Source organism: Macadamia integrifolia, chromosome 7 (genome assembly GCF_013358625.1).
Source record: "Macadamia integrifolia cultivar HAES 741 chromosome 7, SCU_Mint_v3, whole genome shotgun sequence".
NCBI lineage: Eukaryota > Viridiplantae > Streptophyta > Magnoliopsida > Proteales > Proteaceae > Macadamia > Macadamia integrifolia.
In genome coordinates, this window is record NC_056563.1 from 31879260 (window position 1) to 31900904 (window position 21645).

The 21645-nt window shown below is 36.7% G+C and overlaps 1 protein-coding gene and 1 pseudogene across 5 annotated transcripts; one reads left to right on the top strand and one right to left on the bottom strand.

Moving 5' to 3' along the window:
* Positions 1 to 3565: 3565 nt before the first annotated feature.
* LOC122084918 lies at positions 3566 to 5622 on the bottom strand (annotated as a pseudogene).
* A 1824-nt stretch (positions 5623 to 7446) lies between these two features.
* LOC122084338 (kinesin-like protein KIN-14I) lies at positions 7447 to 21324 on the top strand. Of its 5 annotated transcripts, none has more exons than XM_042652507.1 (24): positions 7447 to 7819; positions 8263 to 8479; positions 8980 to 9052; positions 9359 to 9484; positions 9730 to 9968; positions 10098 to 10425; positions 11632 to 11731; positions 14390 to 14568; positions 14959 to 15074; positions 15229 to 15331; positions 15627 to 15779; positions 15880 to 16026; positions 16130 to 16330; positions 17031 to 17195; positions 17282 to 17395; positions 17506 to 17646; positions 17757 to 17951; positions 18128 to 18254; positions 18419 to 18621; positions 19066 to 19248; positions 19606 to 19701; positions 19921 to 20118; positions 20279 to 20550; positions 20676 to 21324. In XM_042652507.1, the coding sequence occupies exons 2-24, from the start codon at positions 8325 to 8327 to the stop codon at positions 20866 to 20868; spliced, it is 3807 nt and encodes a 1268-aa protein (XP_042508441.1). In that variant the 5' UTR covers positions 7447 to 7819; positions 8263 to 8324; the 3' UTR covers positions 20869 to 21324. The 5 variants fall into 5 exon arrangements, with proteins under 5 accessions (XP_042508441.1, XP_042508439.1, XP_042508438.1 ...); XM_042652505.1 differs by having other exon boundaries at positions 7448 to 7819; positions 8238 to 8479; positions 14387 to 14568; XM_042652504.1 differs by having other exon boundaries at positions 7448 to 7819; positions 8260 to 8479; positions 14387 to 14568.
* The last annotated feature ends 321 nt before the right edge of the window (positions 21325 to 21645 follow it).

Genomic DNA, 21645 nt, shown 5'->3' on the forward strand with positions numbered 1-21645 from the left:
AAATACCAAGGTAAGCCTCCATCATAGGGGATCAATCACTTCTTTTACTGTAAAAGCTCTCTTGAGCATCTACTGTGGAAAGATCTGACTTAGGCATCGGAGAGTCCCCTGTCGGGTAGCCCGACTCTCCCTTATCATATCTTCTGTGCAGGTCGGCTAAAGCACCAGGAACTGCAGGGAAGATCATCCGGTCAATTTTTACCGCATAAGGTGCTTTTCAAGAAGCCAGTAGAAAATCACATTGGATCGAACCATAAATGAAAATCAAACAAATCCCAAAAATAATAATAATAATAAGGGTAATTTATAATGCCACCCCCTAGAGAAATGCCATAATTATAAGAACATCCCTTCTGTTTCACCAAATTAGACTCAGACCACTTACCGTCAGGCACTGTTAAGGAATATACCTTATATGTTGATGTCAGCAACTATATTTTATTTTAAATACCAAAATACCCTTAAAAAATATGAAGTACCTAAAATACCCTTGTAATAATTTCTTTCACCCAAATCGATTTGGGCCCATTCTAAAACCCAATTTACCTATCCACCGATGATCATTTAGAGCATCAGCAACGGTGGCATCGGCGATGGATGATGACGGACGTCCATCATCCTGTAGGACCTCATGGCGACTGGCTATTGCTTATGCTCCACCAAAACTAAACTAATTTACTTTTTCTCTAATCGATAAGGCTAAGGCAGTTGCAGACAGGGGAACAATCATCTATGGTGATAGGAAAATGGGCGTTGCCATTGTTTTCAAGAAATGAAAAAAAAAAATACAAGCCCCACAACTTTCACTGTTCTAGGAACCATATATAAATCCCCAAAGCCTAAGAAACCTTCCATTCCAATTTCCATGCCAGGGGTGGCATCCAAAACAATAGTAACAACACATGTAGAAAGCTCAGGTAATACCTATTGATCCAGTTTCCAGACCCAAACATCAAACACTCTTACAACCTAAAAGTAATGGATATAGGGACTACTCAAACTCCCCATAATCATCATCGTCTTCCTCATCAAACCCTTCATAGAACCTCAGCTCCAGCTCCTCAAGCATCTGCTAATCGTCCCAAACCCCATCAGAGCTCTCACCTTCATACAGATGAGTACTAAACATCCAGGCAGAGTAACACAAAGAATCCAAGTAATCAAATAAATCATCACTGTAATTCCGGTAGTAATTATCCATGACTGAAGCGCCCAGAACCTTCAACCTAGAGCACTTCTCATCTAAGAACTTGTCATCAAGTTTCACATCCCAGCAACCTCTCACATCTAAGGATTTGAGTTCTTGGCAACCAGAGAGAATGTTGGTTTGACGACGAGCCATGGAACCACCACTCGATGTTCGACGCAAGCAATTAGATGGATATCATTGAAGAACGCCGCTGACGATGGCGTTGTGCCGTAAATTGCGTCTCTCTCTCTCTCTCTCTCTCTCTCTCTCTCCTCTCAATGAAGGAGAGAATGGATAAAGGTGAAGAGGAATTAGGTTAAAATGAGTTTTAGTGAAAAGGGTATAACGATCATTTTAACTTTTGACTTAACAGACTGACAGTAAGGGATCTAAGTCTAATTTGATGAAATATAGGGGGTGTTCTTATAATTGTGACATTCTCCAGGGGGTGGCACTGTAAATTACCCTAATAATAATAATAATAATAATAAACCCATATAAATTGAAAATATATATATATATAATTCTTTAAATTTTCGTCCATGAGCAAATTTTTTTGCCCTCTCACAAAAACGAGGATCCGATTTCTCTCTCTCTCTCTCTCTCTCTCTCTCACACACACACACACACAACCCCTTATTTATGATTCACTAAATTAATAACCAGGCATTGTGGGAAACCCTCTCTATCTTAATGTATATATGAAAACCATTAACAATTCGATAATAGATCTATTAATGCAGATTCCGCTTTGTACAATCCTGCACAACACATATTAGAAACTGGCCCAGAGAAAGCTCCGGGAAATGGGCTCTACTGATGCCTAAATCTGGTCTCATCTTAAAAAGGGATATTAGACATAGAGTATTCAGTACGTTGAGAGTCTTACTTACCGAATTCGCTAAGTGTCCCTTATATAGACATTGATGGTTCATTTCATTAGCTAGGTTGTCCTCTTCATTGTTGATGTGGACTCTCTGCTCATTGGTGAGCTCGTCATTTTTTTACATTGAGTTAGTCGATCTCATAACGGTTAACTTGACCATAGTTAATCCCATAATGGCTAACTTAATCATCATTAGTCTTGTGATTAAATAACTGCCTAACCCATGTCGGGTTGAGTTTGTCATGTATGAGTAAGCTTAGAGATAGTTAGTTATAGACGTCACCATCCTATGATGACGTGGACGCTCTATATCACGTAGGGATGAGACGTTCGATTGAGACATGGGCATACTGAGCATAGCAATTGCGAATGATCGTGAAAAAATGGTTCATGTTGAGCTGTTCAACTACTGGCTCTCTTCAAACCTTCTTGACATTTTGTGGTCGGAAAATATGTTATATCAATGAGGTTGTACTATATAGTTTCGACAAATGATAGGTTGGAGTAATGGTGGAATATCAAGATCAAAAAGAGCCCATACGCCAACCTATAAGAAGACCGAATCAATCAAACCATTATCTTATCTTAGCGAGGTTGCTTCAATTTGATCTAATTTTCCAATCGAAATTGATTCAACCTGACCAAAATCGAACCGTACTATATCCTATTGACAACCTAATAAATATAAGGGTAATTTACAGCACCACCCCTTGGAGAATGCCATATTTATAAGAACACCGCCTTTGTTTCACCAAATTAGACTCAGACCCCTTACTGTCAATCACTGTTAAGTGAAAATTTAAAATGATCGTTATATCCTTGTCATTAAAAAATTCATATTTTAACCTTTAGCATTGAAGGTATAATCCTCTGTTCCTTTGCAGAGGCAGAATCCGAGATATACTAAGCTTCGATAATTTATTTGACGTCTCTATATATAATCTACAACCAACGAGATGTGGCTTTTAAGGAGTTTGAAAGGGGAAACCAAAAAGAGAGAGGGAAGGGAGAGGAATCAAAACCCTCTGTAGATCTTTCTTCTTTCGTTGTCTCTGTGGATGAAGCTGCCGAGTCTTGACAATCTCTGAGGTTTCCTAAGGTTTCTACCATATTCTATTTGACAAATTTCTTATTTTTGAGACACATTGTTCTGTTATGCAATTTGAGAGATCTATTTGATTTTATTTTCTCTATCAAATCAAATATGTTGTAAATGCGCGGTATCTTAGCTTGATTCACTTAATTCTCTCTCTCTCTCTCTCTCTCTGGATTTAATTGATTCCAACACCTGATCCACCTGTGTTCATCTTTAACCAACAACAACATCCCAATTGGATAGGGAATCCCATAAAAAAGAAAGAGATGCAGAGATGCTTTGCAGTGTCATTGGATCTCTCTGAATCTACTTCGGAGGAAGAGAGGAGTTTGCAAGAGATCATAAGGAGCCCACAAGGCGTCTAATGGACAAGCCGATTGGTGTCGAGTATTGCCTATGGCTTACCCTTTCCACTCCAATGCAAGAGACTCACCAGACCCAGATGCAGATCTCTACAAAGCCCCAAAAATTGTCACCACCGAGGCCGTGTTGGTTCCAACGGTGATCCACCGGAGCAATATTCTCGGCAAAGACAAGCAGAAAGTGAGGCAAAGAACACAATTCGTAAATCCTCATTCGCTTATGGAGTTCCATCCATTCCTCGATCTTGGTAGTATAATCCCTAGCACGCCATTGCTCGAGATCGATAACCATGACCCCGGTGTTGAAGTAGCAAGCCTTGAGACCGGCAAAGGTTAAGGATAGAGCAGGGTCAGACCAAAAGATTGCAGTGAAGTAGGAAGTGAAGTTAGCATTACAGTACTCAGGGGTGGCGAGGATGGAATGGTCACCGAGGGGAGTGGCAGTGAGGTCAGCAATGTCATCGATGAGGAGGAGATCGGAATCAAGGTACACAACGCGGTGGACGCAGAGAGGGAGGAGATTGGCAATGTAGTTACGGGTGTAGTTAAGTAGGCAATCCAGTGCGGCACCAATGGAAGTGGAGATGAGACCGACCACGGCAGAGTCATCGAAGCCGTACACTTGGAATCTCAGGTAAGGGAAGGATTTAACGATGTTGCTGCGGAGGTGAGGCGAAAGTGGAGCGATAAAATGGAAGGCAATGTTTAGAGGGCAAGAGAAGTGTTGGAGTACCGAGACATCAAACGTAGAGACCAGATTGAGATTTTGGCCAAAACATATTTCTCATATATGGTTATCTTCTGATATACCATCCTTATTTCAGACCTCAGTGTGACTACATTGAAGAAATAACGAAGGGAAGAGATTGGAACGAATCGTTTCCATGAATCGACCTAGCGTCCTCTGAACCTTTAAAAGTTGTGAAAGAAGAGATAGAAGGTCATTTTGGTATTTAAAATAAATATAGTAGTTGACATCAACATATAAAGTATATTCCTTAACATTGACTGATGGTAAGGGGTCTGAGTCTGATTTGGTGAAACAGAGGGAGTGTTCTTATAATTGTGACATTCTTCAAGGGGTGATGTTGTAAATTACCCTAAATATAAAGGGAGAAAGACGAGGTATGGTAGAAGTCAAGTCATCTCATTTATATAATCCCTACAGCACTGCCTGTTAAGCTGCTTGTTACCTTTTTCATGGTCTCCCTTATGTTTTGTTTTATTTATCGTTATTATTTCTGGGTTGTCAAAGTAGCCTCCCCTGTATTAGTGGTCTGATGGAAGGCGCCAAGCGAGGCCGTCGGGTAGGTGAGGAAAGTATGGAAAAGAGAAAGTGAGGATTAAGAGTCGATCACTCGACCTCCCTGACGCTACACCAAACCCGCTGATGGGAGCGGATCACTGCGCTACAAGCGCTTCCCTGGGTCCCCTTAGTTGGCTTGTCGTGAGAGCATTTCTTTCTTCCTTTCCTTCACCAATGAATTGAAGTTATCATTCAGCTGGTGGGGTTAGAATCATATCCCTCTGAGAGTGCTACAACTTTCTCATGACTCTCTTTAATGCCCCACAGCTTTATCGAACCTTCTTCGTTAATTGTTTGGTTGTACCGGCCTTGGCCTTTTCCTTTTTCCATTAACTCCCTTTAAGTGGGATAAGATTATTAAACTACGAATCGGAATCATGAGCGGGTCCACTCGATTCCAATCTCGATGGTTGAAACGGTTGGCAATCAATTGTAGTAGACCATAATTTGCCTTCGCCCTAGGTTTTGTATTTGGATCAAGGGTTGTGAGTTGTAACCTCTCGGTTTGGTTTGATTTGGTTATATCGGTTTCGAGATGGAATCTATCGGAATTGAGATAGGCTGATCGGAAGGAACTGATACGAATGACAGCTGTCACTAAAATAAATGGGAGTTTGAAATTACAGAAGTAGCCAAAGGGTAGTACAGTGAAATCATTAATTCCAAAAATAGAGTTTAAATGCCAGCCATGCCGGCCGGCAAGGAGAGTTGCAGTGGCATACTGGTATGCATGAGCTTCACGAATTTAGAAACACAATCTAATAAGAAAAAAACTGAGTCCATGTTTTCGGATGTGTGTGCACTGCGCGTTCTAGAGGATTGAGTATTCATCTAGCTCAGGGTTATCTAATGATTTTGTGGGTTCCCCACTTGAATGATTGATTGATTCCTGCTGTTATATGATTGCAGTCTTAAACAAATACTGGTGCTCTAGTACGTACTGGATCATCGGTGTAAAAAAGGAAGTTTTTGGCGTCTGGGCCCATCTTCTATGTTTCTAATGCTTATGTCCTGTGCTGCCCTTGTTGCCGTTTGTGTATCTCAATTTCGTGACTTTTGATATCGGATGATTGGGATATTCGAGGGTTGTGATATTTACTATTTTGGATGAGTGGAGCAACGGACTTGCATGACAAAAATCAAATCATATAACGCCGCTTTCTTTGGTATGATTTTTATTTTGTATTTATTAATTATTTTTTATAAATTATTTGTGACAATAAATCGTGGACCACAAATAGTATTTGTTTGTCTATTATTTATAAAATATATTATATAATGAGAAAATAGGTTTTAGGTGTCACCTTCAATTTTGAGTTCGAGAAAGATGGTATGATTTAGAGTTTTTTATTGGAAAAAAATATAAAACATACTGAAGTTACTTATTTACCTTTGATTTTGAGTAGTTTAGCATGCGTACTCATTTAAGGTAGTGCAAAAATCAATATAAATGATTTGTTACCACAAATCGCAAATAGCTCGAGAGTAATTTATGATCTTTAGTTTATTATAATTTATTATAAATAAAAATAAGTGTTATAAATTATATCAAACACTTATAAAAATAGAAATAAGTCAAATAAATACAAATAGAAATCAAACTAAATATACCCTAACAGAATGATCGATTATCATAAATTTTTGGGAAAACGTTCTAAGAGCCATCAGGGGAGGGTACGCTAGCACTTATGGTTTTATCTATCTCTTTCTCCTTTCATGAAATGACTTCATTATCTTCAAATTATTTTGTTCCTTGTATTGCCAATGACAGATTATGATACGAAACAATATCTATTATTATTATTTATTTATTTTTACATTTTTGATTGATTTGGATCTTATACGGTTCGATCTACATCTGTTTTGTATCGGTATCAACAATAATCAATATCGATATAGATATCATTCACTAAAACCCTTATTCCGTTGCACCTTATTGTTGTGCTCATCTGTACCACTTGTTGAGAGAATCCTCTTTCTTCCTTTCTAGTTTTAAGTTTTTAACAAAAGAATCTTTGATACCTCTCTCATGCATAGTTTTTTCGATTAGCATGGTTAATTCTAACAAACAAATTTTTCTTTTTCTTTGGTGTGAATTCTAATTGTTACATATATAGAAAATAACCTGATTTACCATTTGTAAAATCAAACATCCGAATTCAATCATTTATTGTGTCACTTTAAAAATCCTTTTCACATTCAAATCTAAAGGGACGTAAGGATCTATTTGTCTGCAAAATTTGGGGTTGTGATATTTAATGTTGTAAGCATTAGTATTGTTGATTTGTCATAATCTGATATTGATACGCTTAAAAAGCGATTAAAAAAAAAAAAGGGCAAAGACGGGTACACTTAAACTAATACTATGAACCCAGGACCCATACTGGTATGATATCATTATCGGTATTTATTAAAAAAAAAAAAAGACTCATCATCATTTATCGGTATAGATATCCGATACGGGTACACTTAACTAAAACCCTGGTCCCATTTTGTCGAGTGGCAAAAAGAGGTGGGCACGTCCAGAATCCAGAGTAGATTGAGATCAATTTTTACATCCTGAGTCCCGCCCTCGAGAAGAGTATTTATAATTTAAAAAATTGAGTATTGGGGATCAACTATCGTTTATCGATGATCAAAGTCTCCATTATGATCTATGGAATTGAGAACTTGGAAGTGATAGGTTTGATATTTACGCAACAAAACAGAAACAGGAGCTGAGGAGGAGCAGCAAAGTCCTTTCCTTCTCTTTTGTTTTTTCCTTTCGACAGAAAAAAAAAAAAAAAAAAGGGTTTTTAAGTTTTTAATACACTCGTGACTCTTGAGCGAGCTCCTCAACTCTCTCCCTGGGATTTTTTGTTTATTGAGATTACTTCTGGTCTTTTCTCTTTCTTCTTCTTCTTCTTCTCTAGATCTGTTTTTCAATGACAAGATTCAGGAGAAGTTTTGCCCTGCGACATTGTATCGATTGCTTGCTCTGGTATGTACCTATTATTTTCATTTGTCTCTTCAAGTTTTGCTTCTAGAATGGTTTTGTTTATGTTTGATCTCTTCTTTGGGGTACTTGGGTAAGAAAAAGCATTTACAGGTCGACTACTCGTCTTCTGCTTTGAATGCAAAATGGTTTTCGAACCGATACTCTCTATTAGCTTGATTTTTCTAATGACAGTTTGCCCTTCGTTTTAGCCTGCCTTTTAGATTCGTCGAATTGAAAGTGTTCCATTTTATTTGTGATTGAAGTCCCAATTTCTCCTGATGTGATGTAATTTTCTATCTCCAGTTAAGCAACTGAAAATGACTGACTAAATTGATTTTCTTCCACTCTTTTCTTCTAAATTTTAGGCACTAGATTCATCATGTTTTATTTGCTTATAATTTTTTGTATTGCATTTTGCAAGATCTGATCAAAGTGGGTTAAAGTAGCTGAAACAGGAAATAGCAGCGGAGGAGAGGAGATTGTAAGAACCTTTTAAGTTTTGATCCCAATGACTGTTGATACACCTCTTGTTATGTCCGGAAGTGCCAGAATGAGTGGATCTTCCTTGAGCTCTGGCAATGGCAATGGAACCCCTCTACACAACTCTGTCGCTTTCTCCAATGTTGATGAATATGACAGTGATGGTTCAAATTTCTTCACTTCGTAAGTTTCCATTTTCTCAAACTATTCTAAGATTATATCATGGGTTTGTGTTAAATAACAGAATGCTGTTTGTGCCAGTTTTTTTAATATCATTTATCTTCTTGCCCAAGAATAATTTTCTTTCTTAATTTTCAAGTAAGAATGGGAAGAGCTATTTTTCTTGTTCGCTTGTTGTAAGCATACGTTAAAATGATCCCCTGAACGCAACTAAGAACGAATAAGTTGATTTGGCCAACAGCCAGATTCATTTTATTTCCACAAGCACTTACACCTTGATTTCAATTCCAATCAAAATACATCACTTTAGTTAATTCTTCCATCCATGCTATGCTGGTGTATTCATGAGTGAGACAAGGTATTTTTCACTTCTTTAGTTCTTCACATTTATGCATTAACTAAGTGTTGGCTACCTAAAGTCATAAAGGGTTCGAGTTCTTTTCCGTGTAAACAGTCAGAGATTGTGATTGATCCTTGTTTCTTGTTTGTTGTTTTTGTTGCAGTTCTCCAGCAACCCTGTCAACGTCTATTCCAAACGATTTAGTAGGAGCTATACCATTGATTAGTAAATTTCAGGTAAGAAAAAACTGGCTGGTTTGTTAATTTCTTTTATTTTAGCTCAGGATATCTATATGAAGTATAAGTAGTGCATTAAAATTATGCATCTGCCTTTTTCTTTTTATGGCTTCTTGTTCGAATAACCTTCTCTCAGCATTGTTGTTTGTGGCATGAAGAGACATATAATCATTGAAGGCTTGGTATGGCTGATTTGTTTGTTGTAAGATTTTTGTAGTTTTGGCTACTGAAGTCTTTGTTATAAATTTTGTGAATAGACTGGTATATTGATTGATCAATGTGGTTTTTCTTTTCCTTTTTTACTAGGTAGAGGGATTTTTGAGGTCCATGCAGAAACAGTCTGCTGGGAAACGTGGATTCTTTTCCAAAAGATCTGTAGGCCTTCAAGCTCGTGACAAATTTACATTTGAGGATATGCTATGCTTTCAGAAGGTAGTACTGTTAACATTCTATTCTTAATAAGCTTTGTCTTGCTTTAAAGCATCAAGTTGTTTGGAGGGGAAGAAAAACAAAAACAAGAATAGTTTAACGTTCAACAACTTCCTCGTACTCATCGTCTGTTTCCAAGCTTTTGTAACTATGATATTTGTCTTGAATGTAAGATATTCCAGTCATTGCATGCAGCATATTTTATTATTTGACCAAACTCATGTGGCAGCATGCTGAACTTTTGACAGGATCCCATTCCGACTTCATTGCTCAAAATTAACAGTGACTTAGTAAGCCGGGCAATAAAATTGTTCCTGATAATTCTGAAGTATATGGGTATTGATTCATCAGATAGAGTAACTCCTGTGAGCCTAGAAGAACGGATTGAGCTTGTTGCCAAACTGTACAAGCATACTTTGAAGCGATCTGAACTTCGTGATGAACTCTTTACACAGATATCAAAGCAAACACGGAATAACCCTGACAGGTATGAATCTTTTCCTGGCAAAGGGAATTCAGTTGATTTCACATAGGCTATTGGCCCCTATAAATTGCCCATGCATGCAATATCAGCGTCTGTTTCTTAATGTATCTACGGTTGTTTTTGAACCTACAGGCAATCCTTGATTAGAGCGTGGGAACTGATGTATCTATGCGCATCCTCCATGCCACCTAGCAAGGACATTGGGGCATATTTATCTGATTATGTTCATCAAGTAGCTCATGGGGTGAATATTGATTCTCAAGTCCAAGTCCTTGCACTGAATACATTAAATGCTTTGAAGCGTTCTGGTAAGGCAGGGCCTAGGCATACAATTCCTGGACGCGAGGAGATTGAAGCTCTTTTGACCAGTAGAAAACTAACAACAATAGTGTTTTTCTTGGATGAGACTTTTGAAGAAATTACATATGACATGGCAACAAGCGTTGGTGATGCAGTTGAGGTACTTTAAATTGTCCCCCCTTCTCTTTATGTTGATCCTTTCCTTTTACATACCATCTTACATGCCATTCTTGCACAGTTCTATATTTTGTTATTGAGCCTTCTATCAACAAAAATCATTGTGCTTCATAGGTGACATACAAAACTTAAAAATTGAATTTCTTACTAGAGCCTGGAATCTAGTACCTCTTTTGCCTGATCTTAAATTCTTAATCTCTAGCAATGCTAAGTTTGTCTTCCACTTTCCTCCAATTTTGTTTTTACATTCTTTACACTATTACCTTTGTTTCACAAACATTCTTTCTATTATTTGTTTTCTGGAGTTATTGGTGTACAATGATTTTTTGTGTATATGCCAAAAATGACTTGGGGGTAGTTAGAAAAGTAAGGAATAAACAAAGACAAGATTTTAGTTGATAGAAGGCTCAATAACGAAGTTGAATGCCAAGACAAGATCTGTGTAGCCAACCAAATTTAGTTGAGAAAGGAGCTTAGTTGAGTTTGCACGGTAATGTACAATGATTTTTTTGTCCTGAATACTTTAAATAGTGTTGCAAAGAGAAAGATGAGCAGCTGGTCACCCGCCAGATCCAAAGCAAGGCAATTAAAAAATAAAATGAAGCAGCAATTAGAATAGTGTCCCTAAGGAATTGATTACGGGCCAAATACATACCCTCAGCAAGTCAGCTATGAGATAACTCATTCGTGATGTTGTTACGACTCCAAGGGAGTGAGATGTTCCTATCAGACACCAAGGCACTAATCTGTGGCATGGATGACCTAGCTTCCACAGGTCACTCCTGCAGAGATGTGGTCCACCATGTTAGTTTTGCTGAATCTCCTTTGACCTCCACATACTGAACATACAAAGAAGAGGACATATTAAGTCAAAGAAGTACTACAACATGTTCTGCAATCATTGAGTCAGATAAACCAATTGGTGCCAAAAAACATGAATAACTTTCACCCTCGTTATCTTTGAAAGTTTCTCTGGTTGTCTTCCATCTTTAGTATCCTTTGGGCTGTCCATTTGTTGAATAATAGAGAGAGAGATTATCCTTCTGAGTATTCACTATTTGTTTCTGTTCTTTTATGTTTCCTATGGTTCTTTTAGTTTTTTGTCATTTTAATGAAAGATGACATGTTTCCTATTTGCACCTTTTGTTGCTCATTCCCGGTGATATTGATTTGTGTACTTGTGCTTCAGGAACTTGCAGGGATCATTAAACTTTCTGCATGTTGTAGTTTCAGCCTGTTTGAATGCCGTAAAGTTGTCACTGGTTCCAAGTCACCTGATCCGGGAAATGGTAACCTTGTTGAAGCCAAATTTCTTTGCTTTAATTCACTCTTAGAATTATGGAGATTGGGAAAATTTAGTAAATTTTAATATTTATTAGAAAATCGTCAAAAAGAAGAATGATGAATTTTGGAGTCCTGTAATATTTGTTGAAATAGGCATAATTACTTTATAAGATTATGCAAAAAATTTATGCATAATGAGATATGAGTCACTTGCTTATGCATTGTTATGCTTGTCGACGATGTGATTAATTACCTTAGAAATAAAGTGTCATAGAAAAGGCTACATGTTGCTTTACCTTTTAGTAATGATATAGTGCTGGTAATAATTCCAACTGGTGGATGCTACTAGGGATTGTAATGGTTGGTTTGGTCATTTGGACGAGAAAATTGTGTCCCTTTCACTTTGCTTGTTGGCACTCACATATGCTCAACTGTAAAGCTGGTCGGTATCATTGGAGGTAGTTCACGTGCTGGTCTGGTTTGGTTTCTAGCTTCATTTACTTTATTTTATATAGGTTTTTTATGGGATTATGGGTGACCTGATCCATTACCCTTCCTGGTTATTGCACTGATACAATCATATACACAAAGATCATATGGCAATTATGTTGATGTTGCCATGCATTTCTATAGCTTTCTTTTAAGTTTTTGGGGTGATCGCCATAGATTTCTATATGACTATCCATCCACATGATTCTTTTTTTTGGTAAATAAATAATTCATTACCAAAGAGACGAAAGAATACAGTAGCCCCAATGAAAAAGGGAGGGGGAGGGGAGGGGGAGGGGGAGGGGGAGGGGGGGGGGGAGAGAAACTAAGAAAAAATCAACCAAAAAGGCAAAAACCAACCCCCAACCCCCTCAATGAGCAGAGGGGGGTCTCAAAGAAGAGGGGGGGAGAGGCCCTAGGAAACAACAACGCACCTATTCCATGGGGAGATAATACAAATAGAAGAAACTATAGATAACTTGGCTTTTTTTTTTTGGATGAATTAGATAACTTGGCTTTAATATCAAAAGAAATGGAATCCCAAATCTGACGAAGAGATTTAGAGTTGGAGCTCCATTTCTTGATATTGCGTTTTATCCAAATCTGATTGATGGCAGCACTGAAGGCATGCTTACCCACAAAATCACAAAGAGAAGAACCGCCAAAAGTCATATCCACCCAAACCATTCCCATTGGAAAGGGAGAATTCTCTGGCTTCTTGGCCAACATTTGGCAAGGACCCCTTTCCAAATAGAGGAGGAGAAGGGGCAAACAAGGAAAAGGTGAGCAATGTATTCAACCGCATTCCAGCAAAGGCAGCACAAAGGCGCGATAGGGATCTAATGATGGATAAGGAAGGACTACGTTTGGAGGCAACTGGAGAAAGTCCTCCAAATAGTAAAGCTATGGCGAGGGATGTGGTGTGTGAACTAGATAAGCTTACGCTAGAGAGCTAACAAGCCCTAAGATTTGATAAAGTCCCAAGCCACTTTATAGCTGAAGAGGCCTGTGGTTGTAGGAGTCCAAATGATCTTGTCTCCACTACCTTGATGCCTTCTAACTAAAGGAGGAAAGGCATTCCACACACTAGAGAGCAGGGGGAGTGTGGAGTCCAATCGCCAAGACTAATAATGTTAGCAACCTTTGAATGCCTAGATAGACCCAAATTGTAGATATCTCTTGCACTGACTAAGTGAAGGAGGATCCCATAGGGTGCCAATGGTCAAGCCAAAGGGAGGTGGAGATGCCATCATCTACATGGCTCTTGTGATTTTTAGTTATTGTTTAAAATTTATTTTGTATCTCATTTGTAGTATTTTAATTTAATCTCATAAAAAGAAAGAAAGACCACATAAAACAATAAATTATGACTGCATTACTTTATATTTATCCTGAAGTTATATATATGGGAGAAAGAATGCTACCTGATAGTGTTGCGTACTTTTAGACACATGGGGAAGTGGAGCTGGGGCATGGGCTTCTTGTCACAGCTTGTTTCCACTTTTTTTTATTAAGTTTAGACATTTTCTTTGATAACGAGTTTTAAAATAAAAGCAAGGGAATAGGATTCTACCTTTTTGGCAGCAACAGTGCCAGAAGCCATTCTAGCACGAAGACTATTTTCTGCAACCTGGGTTATTGATAAGTGCTGAAATGGATTAGATGTTTTTCCCACATTATCATCTAGTCACCAGTCAAAGGTTAATCTTGGACCCAATCTAACTTCACTTTTGAATATGATGCTTTCAAAATTGTTTGAAAAAGTTGATTCTGTTTGAAGAATTTGGACCGGTGGAAAAATGATGAGGATAGCTAATGATGGAATATTTCCTTTTACCTGACAGGAATTTCTGTTGGTGCTGGAACACCCCCTCCCTTTTTTTTCCTTTTCAAAAGCAATCTTTTACCAGTTGCCACAAAGGATTTACATATCATTACTGGAAAATTTCTTTTGAAACTTGAAAGTGTTGGTATTAACAGATTCTCCAAGGAACTGTAGTGCAGAGAGAGACCTGAAATTTATGAAATTATGGATGTTCCTTCATATTGAAAAAGTAGCAAACCTTTTTGAAAATTTCCAAAATTGTAAACCTTGCTTGAGTTTACCCTTGTAGTTGTCATTTACTGCTATTATATGCTAATATTCATATATATTTTTTTGTGTTACCTAGAAGAATACATTGGATTAGATGATAATAAATATATTGGAGATTTGTTGGCGGAATTCAAGGCAGCAAAAGACCGTAGCAAAGGAGAAATTCTGCATTGCAAGCTTTGTTTCAAAAAGAAATTATTTCGGGAGTCAGACGAAGCTGTAATAGACCCAATGTTCGTGCAATTGTCCTATGTGCAGGTATGTACTCTTTAGTTTGAGATAATGCTTTAAAATGTGGATCAGACCTCGTGGTTGAACTGATTCATGGATTAAGTCGCCTTGAAGCGGGTTGGTTTGATCCAATACTAAGAGCTACAGCCAAATCTGGTTTAGCGGAGGCTATAATTTCTATGTTTTTTGTGTTAACAGTCATTTATTCATTCATTTATAACACCACAGGACATCAGTAGGCTACCTGAGCCAACATACTTGTTTTGATGCATTGACCTTCCCCTTTACCTGCTCAATCTCATTTTGGAAATTGGTTTTCAGGCAATGTTAACTGATTTAATAATAACTTGAATACTTTCATTGCTTCAACCAAAATTTGATCATAATTATGTTTCACATTGCCAATTTTTGTTTCAGTTGCAACATGACTATATTCTTGGGAATTATCCCGTTGTAAGAGATGACGCTGCGCAGCTTTCTGCATTGCAAATCTTAGTTGAAATAGGATGGGTTGGCAATCCAGAGTCATGCACGTAAGTGGTTTATATCACTCTAACTTTTTGTGTATTTCCTTTAGTTGTTATTATGTGGATTTTAATTGACTTATGAGAAAAGTAGGAGAAAAAAAGAGTTGAAGAGACAAGTGCCCAGTGAATTCTTCCTTTTAAAATTGTTGTTTTCTTTCAGTGACTGGACATCACTTCTTGAAAGGTTCTTACCTAGACAAATTGCAATTACGCGAGCTAGGCGAGACTGGGAGCTGGACATTCTATCTCGTTATCATTCTATGGTAAGACTCAAAATATAAATCTTTTATAAGTTGCGCATCAATGAAAGTTAATTGTGTATCCTGCAACAATTAGTTTGAAATTATGAGTTTGGTTTTAATTTTCTGAAATTATCTTGCAAGTCTTCCAGAAAGAAACACCCACAATTTGGATGCACAATTTATTTATGTAAAATTTTATTTTCCCATATTTTATCCTGCAACCTTTTTTTTTTTTTTGGAGGTAAAATAATGTCAAAGAACTAATGATGATTAGTTTGTCATCATTTTTTTAAATTATCTTCTTTTCCTATTGTAGGAACATTTGTCAAAGGATGATGCAAGACAACAATTCCTTCGAATTGTGAGGACACTTCCTTATGGGAACTCAGTTTTCTTTAGTGTTCGGAAGATTGATGATCCCATAGGCCTTCTGCCTGGTCGGATCATATTGGGCATTAACAAGCGAGGGGTTAGAAATTTTTTAATTCATATTTTTCTTACATATATATTTAATATCTTAATTAGAAACATTGAAAATATAGATGATGAGTTTTCATTTACTTTTTCAGGTTCATTTTTTCCGTCCAGTTCCTAAAGAATATCTACATTCTTCCGAGTTAAGAGACATCATGCAGTTTGGTAGTAGCAATACTGCTGTATTTTTTAAGATGAGAGTAGCGGGTATCCTCCACATATTTCAGTTTGAAACTAAGCAGGTTCTATTCATTTTTCTTTATTTATTTGTTTGATCTAGTATCTATATTCTTCTACTAAAATATGGTCTTCATCGAAACTTAGTAATTCCTCATTCTTTTGTAGGGGGAGGAAATTTGTGTTGCCTTGCAAACACATATAAATGATGTAATGTTGCGTAGATACTCCAAAGCACGGTCAACTGGTAGTGCCTCCACCAATGGAGAAATCTCACAAAACCTTAAGCCACCTAGTCTGGATGTTTATGAGAGACGTATCCAGGAGTTATCTAAAGCCGTTGAGGAATCTAAAAAAAATGCTAATCAAGTAAGAAATCTTATCATAGAATATACCCTCTTTAAGTATTTTGGGAGCTTATTGTTTTTGGTTGTATGCTGAAATATATCTATCCGAATAAATTTTGTATTGATATTTTATTATCTTTCCAAACTATTCTATGAAATCTAGCAGGATGGCGTGAGGATGTTTGACTATTTTTCAGTCTCTTATTCTTTAATGGAGTTTGTTTAAGCATCTTACTGTGAGAAGTTTCTTGAGGATTGATTAGGAGGCTTGAAATGTTGGGTACCCTTGTTGTTCACCAATTATTTTACGCTTTGTTTGAGGAAGCATGAAAAATGGTCATTAAATTAGTGAAGCATAAGAAATGATATATATGGCATTACTTATTTGTGTTTTTGTGTGTGTGTGTGTGTGTGTGTGTGTGTGTGTGTGTGTGTGTGTGTGTGTGTGTGTGTATGTGTGTATGTGTGTATGTGTATACATAACATGGTAATGTATTTTGCAACTCTGGTATGGTAAAATATCTTTGATTTTACTTAGGATGAAAGTCAAAACCATTCACTCACTTGACGGATTTATTATTCAAGTAGGGTATAAATTCTTTGTTGCACATGAATGGCATAACTATTACTATAGTTTGCACTTTTCCTTTATTTCTCATCAAATTCTTTGTTATTTCTTCCCATGAACTTTATTAGATTAATCAATTAGTTATGTATTGTAGTTAATGGAAGAATTACATGGAGAACAAAAGAAGGAAATGGAAATCCAGGAGGAGTTGGAGTTTGTAAAGCAGTCACTGAGATCTGAGAAGCAAATTGTAGCTGAAGTTACATCTGAGTGTGATAGACTCAGGTCACTTTGTGAAGAAAAAGATAATGCCCTTCAGGTGATTAATTGTGATCTAATTTTCTTGCATAGGCTAATGCATAGTTTCTTGAAGGCGACTCATTATTGTCTTTGCTCTTTTGCCAGGTCACATTGTTAGAGAAGAGAAGCCTGGAAGCTAGATCGTCAAAGCTTGGAAATCTGGGGTGTTCCTCTTCAGAGAGTAGTGCTAAAAAGGATTTAATTGGATCTAGTAACCAGGTAAATGCTAAAATTAATTAGGGTTATACTGGTTTGGCAATCCTATTAAATTACTTTCTTAGTTAGCTATGGGATGCTTGGTTTTCAATGGTTTTGTTGCTTATTTGCAGGTCGGGAGTAAGGTTCAAGAGGAGTTAAAAGCACGAAAGGATGAGCTTCATACAGCTGAAGAAACTATAAAGAAGCTTGCAAATGAGAAGCTATCATTGGAACAGAAGATTCGAAGGCTTGAAAAGAAGAAATCTGATGAGGTGTGGAAGTTTTTTGTGCTCCTATTGTTTGTCCATTTAACTTGCTCCAACAAGCTTGCATGAGCATTTGTGGAACGCATTACTGATCTGCTTTGGCTATGAAAGTGCAGATGGAAGTTCTTGAGAGAAACTTTGAACAACAACGCAAGGCCCTTAAGATGCAGATTTCGGACCTCGAAAAGAAGTTGGATGGAGTTACACAGGAGTTGGATGTTGCTGAATCCACTCTTACAACTAAAAATAGAGAGTTAGATATGTTGCAAAATAATTTAAAGGAATTAGAAGAACTAAGAGAAATGAAGGAGGTAACAATTTTGGAATGTTAATGTTCATAACTCATCTCATCAATGTGTGTTAAGTAATTGAATTGTACCATTTTTGCTAATTATTGTCTTTTTATGTTTAGTGTGTTTCTACTTTCTACTTTGTATTGTTTAAATAAATTATGACACTCGTGGCTAAATTTTACTATTTGGTTCAGGACATTGATAGAAAGAATGAGCAAACTGCTGGTATTTTAAAGAAGCAAGGAGCTCAATTGATAGAATTAGAGGCTCTTTATAAGGAAGAACAAGTCTTAAGGAAGCGATATTTTAATATCATAGAAGGTTGACATTTATTATCCTACCTTTAGATTTACCAATAGGATCTAGTACTTTTTCTTGCTTAGTAAAATATATTTTTGTTGAATCACATGGAATATTATTTTTTGTTTCTCACATGTAGTTCTTAAACATTAACATTATAAATTGTGTTCTTTCTTGCTTTGCAGATATGAAAGGTAAAATCAGAGTGTACTGTAGGTTACGTCCTCTGAGTGAAAAAGAGATTGCTGAGAAAGAAAGCAATGTTGTTACAAGCGTTGACGAGTTCACCATTGAGCATCCTTGGAAAGATGACAAGATAAAGCAACACCTTTATGATCATGTTTTTGATGCTACTGCTTCTCAAGAAGATGTATTTGAAGATACGAAGGTATGTGCTGAAGAATTTGAAATCTATTAGCCAGGTTGTCAACAAGTCTAATCTTTGTTAGGATATTTTTTCGGGACTTGATTTGACTGTGAAAAATCAATTAAACTTTGTTCTTCCAATTGAAAATTATATCAAAATTTGATTGCCCTGATTTGATATTATAATTCATGTTTATTGACATCACATGTACATTTGTAAAATCTATATTAATATTACATAAAATTTTAATTCTTTGAGATTTTTTTTTTATCAGGTTGGTTGGGGATATTTTTTAAATAAGTTTTGCTTTTATTATAAGATTTATATTGTCTTATGTAATTTTCTTTATGAAAGTAGGTAAATATTACGATGTTACATAATCGGATGGGATTAACTCTTACCCATTTACAGCTCTTTTTAGTAGTTATTCATGTAATTATATCTGACTTTTCTATTGCAATACAGTATCTTGTGCAGTCAGCAGTAGATGGTTATAATGTCTGCATATTCGCATATGGGCAAACTGGTTCGGGGAAGACATTTACAATTTATGGTTCTGAGAGCAATCCGGGTCTGACCCCAAGAGCTATTGCTGAACTTTTTAAAATTTTGAAGCATGACAGCAACAAATTCTCTTTCTCGTTAAAGGTGAGAGTCAATGTCAGACATTGAAAATGTAAAGTGGCTTTAGATGCTTCATTGTTTCTTAAGATTCCTTTGAACTGTTAATTATATGCTAATTATGTTACTAAGATTAACTAAACATATTGGCATGTATCCATTTCTCCTCCCTCCCCCCACTTTCTAGGTAGATTCTTTAAATTAATCATTTTGAATTAGATTTTTTTCATTGTAAATTTGGTTTGAAATAAAACCATTCAAGTTTTTTTTAGAAACTAGGGATTAAATAATGTCGAGCTTTTTCTAGAACTCTTTTCCCCCTCTTTTACGATGCTTATCGTTGATACTTAATCTTCTATTAACCTGGTTGATTAACTGATACAGGCCTATATGGTGGAGTTATATCAAGATACTCTTGTTGATCTTTTATTGCCAAAGAATGCAAAGCGTTTGAAATTAGAAATCAAGAAAGATTCAAAGGTGATATACACCGAGGATACTTTATACTCTTTTATTCTTCCTAAAACAAATATGAATGTTAATTCCATGCTTGGTAAGAACAAGGTTTAATAACTTTTGTTCAATTGTTACTCCAACTTTTGTGAGCTACTAATAGATCTTCTTCATATATATATATATATATATATTCTCTTGATCATTTCAGATCTCTTTGATTGATGAATTTTATTCTCTTCTTAGGGAATGGTATCTGTTGAAAATGTAACGGTTGTACCCATTTCAACTTTTGAGGATTTGAGAAGCATCATTTTAAGAGGTTCTGAGCAGCGACATACATCTGGGACTCAAATGAATGAGGAAAGTTCAAGATCTCACTTGATACTTTCAATTGTTATTGAGAGCACTAACCTTCAAACTCAGTCTTTTGCCAGAGGAAAGGTATGTATGCACACTCAACCTTACTAGTTCTTTCATGAGAGTTTAAAGAAGTATGTGCACACTATTGTCAAGTGCAATGCCTTATTTGCATGAGCTCAAGCTCTCTCACAGGTGATTTAAGTGTTAATTTAATCTAATTTCCATAAATGTTTATTTGCAGTTGAGTTTCGTGGATCTAGCTGGTTCAGAGAGAGTTAAAAAATCAGGTTCTTCGGGGAGTCAACTTAAAGAAGCCCAGAGTATCAACAAATCACTTTCAGCCCTTGGGGATGTGATCAGTGCTTTATCTTCTGACAGTCAACATATACCATATAGGAACCACAAGTTGACAATGCTCATGAGTGACTCACTTGGTGGGAATGCTAAAACTCTAATGTTTGTTAATGTCTCTCCAGCAGAATCAAACTTGGATGAGAGCTATAACTCTTTGACGTATGTCTTTCTTATTGAGTATTGATATTTTAAGAAGTATCTGAATTCTTGGGACAATGTTTTGTGTGTTTTCCCAAATGGAAGTATTTCTATTTTTACCAAAGTTGTTTTTCTTGTTGATTCAGGTATGCTTCAAGAGTTCGGTCGATCGTGAATGATCCTAGCAAAAATGTTTCATCAAGAGAAGTTGCACGTTTGAAGAAAATAGTTGCTTACTGGAAGGAGCAAGCAGGGAAGAAGAATGAGGATGAAGAACTCGAAGAAATCAAGGAAGAGCGGCCAGTAAAGGAGAGGACAGATGGCCGACATTCTATGTGAGCATATGATACATTGATATTGCAAATGGCTCGACAGTTTTAAGTAGGGAACACACAGTTGCCAACATTTCTGGAGGATTCTATAGATGCATTGAAGGTTATCCCACCTGCTGTTCTCAACAATTTGTAAGTATGCAGCTTGTTTAAGATCTCAAAGCGGTATGGGTGTCAAGGCCTTGCTCTGAACGCTTTGTTGGGGGCTCAAGGATCATATTGCATCAAAAGGATCCATTCAATATTGTATAGCCTTAACTGGTATATATTTTGCTGACCCTTGTATATTATTGCCTTCACGTAGAACCTATCGCTCCAAATGTGAATTTACCATTTCTTTCTCAATGGTGATTTATTCCCAGTTCTTTTCTCTAAAATGATTGTTAAGTGTCAGGCTTTCCCCCTTACTATTGCTGGGGCCAAATGCAAAACCAATGAATGAAGCAGAAATGTCTCATGAACAGTTCCTCCTTTCTCTGAACTCTCTTTGAAATTACTGTATTCTGCTGCTACTGAGTTTCTTCCTATATTTGTTAAGCCTCTTTTATGTGTGGAATGCTAGAGAATGAGTCAATCCCATGAGCTCTTTGGTTGAATTGAGAATGTTGAAGAGTGATTAACATTCACACAAAAACAAATTGGGAGTTTTCCAATTAGTGGAATGGATTCCTCCATGCCAAGTCAATGTGGGCACAGGGGTCCATATGTGAGAGAGAGAGAGAGAGAGAGAGAGAGAGAGAGAGAGAGAGAGAGGGTGTATGATGGCGATTGCATGGTCATCATC